General features: G+C 33.7%; 1 protein-coding gene across 1 annotated transcript; it reads right to left on the reverse strand.

Annotated features, from left to right (window-relative positions):
* Positions 250-4,225, reverse strand: LOC109342939 (protein farnesyltransferase/geranylgeranyltransferase type-1 subunit alpha). The gene is made up of 5 exons (XM_019581023.1): positions 3,918-4,225; positions 3,502-3,611; positions 2,327-2,447; positions 1,846-1,941; positions 250-990 (listed from the first exon to the last, which is right to left on the reverse strand). The coding sequence occupies exons 1-5, from the start codon at positions 4,152-4,154 to the stop codon at positions 559-561; spliced, it is 996 nt and encodes a 331-aa protein (XP_019436568.1). The 5' UTR covers positions 4,155-4,225; the 3' UTR covers positions 250-558.

Here is a 5,497-nt window from a genome sequence, read left to right on the forward strand (position 1 = left end):
GTTGGGTCAATGAAGCTTTAAAATCTGATCTCTACTCTACATTGGCTTCATAATGATTTGTTGAATTCAAGCAGCTCATGAATCAAAAGTGATCTTAAGCAACTCGGAAGTTTTAGGTAAGCAATAGATTCCTTCTAATTTTTTGGGAGAATACATGACACTTTAGATTCCTTCTAAATTTTTAAATGCTTACCTGAGATATTCTATAAAACTTATAAATACACTAGATCTAAGTAAAAGAAGGCTTTCAAAATCTCATCTTAACCACAGTTGGTTATTGAAAGAGATATAGCAGCTAAATAGTAGAGCTTATGTTAGTGTCTTAAACTTTACAAACTCAATAAGCCTGTGAACAAGGTGACCTTGATGGTCAAACTAGAACCACAAAAATGTGCTTGAATCAGACCTATCTTGTTTCACCTCGACACACTTGATCAGGGTGACAAGGCAATTTATACCAACAAAAATACAAGCTGATAAAATATTGTAGCGAGAACCAAATATCCAACTTCCCAATATGTAAATACAACATAAAGTTATCCTTTCATTGTTTAGTTATTAAGCAGTCTGAGGAAGCAGGCTCTTACGCCAAATCCAATAGTTAGCTCTAATTGGATCAACATGTTCTAGGATAGAGCAAATATTTCTTGCAATATTTTGATCCTCTTTATCTAAATCTGAAGTCTTTAATGCCTCAACTGCATCTCTGAACTCTTGGTTTGGTTGAAAGCCAGAACAGAGAAGATCCAAAAGAGTGCTGAGAGCAAACAAATAATTAATCTTGGAATTCAAAATCTTCAAACATACTGCAGAAACTTGAGGATCATTCACCCATGATGTGGTGTCGCCCTTGTAAAGTCCTCGAAGATATCTCCATGAGCTTTCATTCTCAGGGCAGGCTATGATGGCTTGAACAGTGTAAAGCACTTCAGACTCTCTCGTAGCTTCTAGGCCCCCCAAGAAGGGAGACCTTGTTACAACAAAATACCTCTGTAAAGAATTATTGAATGTCAATTTTCTGGAGTAAAAAAGAAATGAAGAATACTTTTTTTTAAACAAAATAGATTTGTAAATTTGGGTAAACTCAGCTAAGCACAAGAAATAACAAATGTAAATTAAAATATCCAGTGAATTTCAAGGTTCTCCCTTAATTTTCTTTTTCAAAATTGGCTAGTTGTGTGTGTGTGTGTGTGAGAGAGAGAGAGAGAGAGAGAGAGAGAGAGATTGGTTGTGACAGGCCCAACATGAGAAACCTGATTTCCTTAGGAACCTAAGAAAAACCATCCCTTTATCCATGTGAGTAATATATGTTTCCATGGACTTTACTTCCTATTTAATTGGGGAAGAATACAACACAGACAGTGACAAGCACAATATTTGGCAGAACTCAGCTCATTCAATTAGATTGAACCTCAAAGCGATTAAATTGTAAAATTTCTTGTCTGTCGGCTCAAGTACCGAAAAATGAACATTGACCTATATGGCATATTTACTAAAACTAAAGACATCAGATGGAACATTGGAAAAGTACTAGAAAAGAGTTATTTTTCAATCATAATTATAGGAAAAGAGTTATTTATCAATCTTAAAAAAGGACAGTTTAGTACACGGGGTTCCTACCTAGTGGTATCTCAAGAGGATAAATGTATATAGCCTTATCCCACAAGCAAATGAAAATTTAACATTCAAGATGGCAACATAAACATACAGAGTAGATTTCGAGGCATTTGATCTTAATAAGCTAAGGAACAATCATACAACTCATGCAGCCATGCCTGAAGAATTGGTTATTTCATATTGTGCCAACTGCCAAGACCAAAGAGAGCATGCACCACAATTACATACCTGATTCCAAGCAGAATTGTTAAAAATGTCTGCTTCAAGAAGTTCGCTACAATAACTGAGTTCATCTTCCCATCCTCCCAGTGCCTGAAGAACCCACTGTCCACACAGGAAAAGAAGCAAAAAGTTATTTTAAAGTGTCAATAATTGCACAAAGGAAGTTCTTAATTACGTTACAACAACCAAGCCTTAGTCTCACTAGGTGAGGTTGGCAACAAGAATCGAACGACACAATAATGCTCTACCATAAATTATGTCTACTGATAAAGCATTGATTTCTAAATCTTTCCTAGTCGCTTTGCCTATGACTTTTATTAGTCTCTCTCTGCCTCAATTATCCTCCACAAAAGTATATAGTTCTGCATTATGATATAGTTAAAAAACGAGACTAATTTACAAATATATTTTTACAATAAGATGAAAAAGTATGCATTGCAAAAAATTTAAGAAATTTAGATTTGTGTATACATTGGGAGAACCAAACCTGCCTATGAGACCATGCATGATAATGTTTGGCGTCAATAGACAGTATCTTCTTGGTGAAATCAAGTTCATCGTTTCTAGCTTTGGGCCCTAATTTCTCAGCAACCCATCGTCTATGATGCCTACAAACATCAGCCATCAAGATCAATGTGATGATTTGTGTGCAAAAGAAGTTAAGTAACTCTTAAGAACTTAAAAGCAAGACAAAATCAATGCATATAGTTTATGTAAGATTCGACAACCAAGTATAAACTGCAAAAGAAATGAGATAAAAAAATGAACAGCTATTTACACTATTTCAAAATGCTTTTCCACAACAGGAATGTCCTGTCAGTAAGAACAAAGAAGCATGCCACTTTTTATTTTCATGAAGCAAGTAATAACAAGAAATCAAAGCAAGTTCTGAAATACAGGTCAGTGATATGGTGCAGGTAACTTGAACAACTTAAGCTTAGAGGATATCATCATGGTTTAACAAAGCCTAGTGTACATTTGACACCAACTCGCTATATAGGTCAAGAAAGTGAGAAACATGAGACTATTCCTCGTATTCAGGAGAGATATTAATATTAGTGTTCTATGGACTTCAGATTGATACGAAGAGAGAGAACTTTTTCAAAAATATTTAAGATGCATCTTTCTGCAAGTAAAATATGACTGACCTTCTATTCAGTTAATATGGAGAACTCAAGTGATCCTAGATCAAATCTGGAAAATATTCCCTCCCATTCAGTTAATGTTTCGAAGGACTTCTTACAAGTTACAAGAACACCATAGTTCTTAAATTCGACACCATGGTAGTGTATGGCAATAGACAAAGCAGGATAGAACATGATGCACTGTTCTTTATCCTTTGGTTCCATTCCTCTTAATGGAGACAAAATGTAACACTTTTGTTTACCCTCATCCTATTCTGTTCCATGAATATAAAAAATTGAACATAGTAAAGAACTTATGTACTGTTTCGTCCCGCATTGATACATCTACCAAATGACTCCAATGAGTTACCTAAAACTTATTACTAAAAATGAAGTATTCAACCATGCCATTCAGTGAGGTCAGTATATGCATAAAGCCATAAACAGACCATTAAACTCTGCTATTAGGCGTCAAACAAATCGACAACATTACAACACACAATCATTCAAATAAAGAACAAAGGAATCTCAGGATCACCAAATCTGATAATTTTTGGAATTGGCATTGGCCATACGCTCCACAAAATCTAGCTCAGTATGTAAGTCAACCTTGAGCGACTCAAGTAGTAACCGCCTGAAATGCCACACCTATAAACACATACACCACAAACAAAGGATAATTAACTTAACTTCTCCAATTAATCACAATCACAGATAATAATAATAATAATAATTATAAAGAACTTCTGAATCAAAAGTGATTAGTAAGCAAGGTTTCAAATCTGATCCTCGGCCCCTACCGGAGCCGAAATATCAAGGTTTTGGAAGTCGCCGAAACTATATTACGGCCACCGTGTCAAGGTTTTCGAAGTTTCCGAAACAGTTGTAAGTAAGCGGTTTTGCTTCTACAATTCTAGTTTGAAGAAAGAAAAAGTTAGAAGAATAGATACTTACAGTGTAGTTACCAGCATTGAAGTGAATGGCTTCGGCGGTGAGAGTGAGAGCGCGTGGAGATCGTTCATCGGAGAGGTAAATAGCTCGAAAGTAGCTCATAACCTCCGCAAATTCTTCCGTGTATTTGATCGGAACAACCGGATGAGGACCGTCGTCTTGTGGTACCGGAGTAACGTCCGACCACTCTGGCCTCTCCGTTAGCGGCACGCGCTCTTCTTCACCTTCGCCGGACGACATCGAATCTTCACTTCACTTTCCCTTTCGCTGATCAAAACTACTTATGTTTCTCTCTCTTTGCTAAGATACTTTGTTTTTGGGCCTTTTCTAATTCTCCACAGCCTCTTATTTAAGCCCAGATTAAGGTTTACGAGTAAAAATCTAATTTCTTTTGAAATGTGTAGTTTCTTTTAACAACTTTCACTCATAAGAATTGAATTATTAGCTTTTTGATAATCTTGAGAATCTATCAAAATCTTACACAACTAGATCAATGTCTTGTTAATCGATTAAAGTCTATTTGTAACTTTGATTTTAAAAATGGATGGAGGAAAAATAAAAGCTTCATCTTATAAATGTATTGTTCCCAGTTATTTTTCTTTTTTCTCTATAATCAGTGAAAACTAAACTCCCAAATATCACATTATCTTAATACTTTGATTTTTTACAAAAGTAACAAAATGTAAGTGTTGTTGGTTGACTTAAATAAAAAGTACATGTGATACTTTTAACCTGCAAAATGCGGTTGAAAAATGGTTGGAACATAATTTGTAGTTACTTTTTCAATTTATAAAAGATAGGTTTTTGCAATAGTGGAGAGTAGCCATTTAGGTTTAGAACAATGACAAATCATTCTTGTAGACATAATTTCACAAAATAAAAAAGTTCAGCTATATAGTATTTTCTAGCTAATTCATTTTGTTATCAATTTTGCAAGTGTAATGGTTTGAAATTGGAAAATTGTATATTAAAAAGGGTGTACTTCAGATCATGAAAATGTATTTAATGTCATATCTTATATTTGAATTTTTGTTCACTTGTGAAAGAATTTCCAAATCCTTGACTAAATGCCTTCCTTATGTACCAAACTTCTCAAAGCCAACATAATGCTTCTTAGTGTGTGTGGTTATGATTATGATGTGAAGAAGGAGACAAGTTCTAATTTACTTTATAGGTATTGTAATTCAATTTTCAGTTAACATTAATTGGTTATATGCTCCATTTTCAAAATGATTTAGAGTTTTCATGTTTTTTGTATACAAATTAAAATGTATAAATTATATAGGCTCAATTTTAGAATGTGTTGGTCAATGTGAACAATCATTTTTGTTTGGCTAAGAAAAAGTCTAAAACCCATTTTTTTACTATAAATAATTTCTACAAAAAGTAAATACAAATATTTTCGACAAATAAATAAATTAAATAAAAGTTATAGGTTTCTACATTTTCCACACAAAAAAAGAAATAAAAAAATAGGTTTCTAGAAACCTATATTATTTTCCTCCAAAAAATAACTAATAAAATGAAAAATTAATTAATAAAACTTATGTCTTTAAACTAGAGTTAAACTCAGAAGTCAATTA

The sequence above is a fragment of the Lupinus angustifolius genome, chromosome LG03 (genome assembly GCF_001865875.1).
Source record: "Lupinus angustifolius cultivar Tanjil chromosome LG03, LupAngTanjil_v1.0, whole genome shotgun sequence".
NCBI lineage: Eukaryota > Viridiplantae > Streptophyta > Magnoliopsida > Fabales > Fabaceae > Lupinus > Lupinus angustifolius.

Excerpts from the sequence above, each read along its gene's own strand:
- LOC109342939 (XM_019581023.1), bottom strand. The coding sequence starts at position 4,154 with ATGTCGTCCGGCGAAGGTGAAGAAGAGCGCGTGCCGCTAACGGAGAGG. Across the intron at positions 3,612-3,917 it reads TCAATGCTGGTAACTACACT|GTGTGGCATTTCAGGCGGTT; the intron begins GTAAGTATCTAT and ends ATGTGTTTATAG. Across the intron at positions 1,942-2,326 it reads ATGCATGGTCTCATAGGCAG|TGGGTTCTTCAGGCACTGGG; the intron begins GTTTGGTTCTCC and ends CTGTGTGGACAG.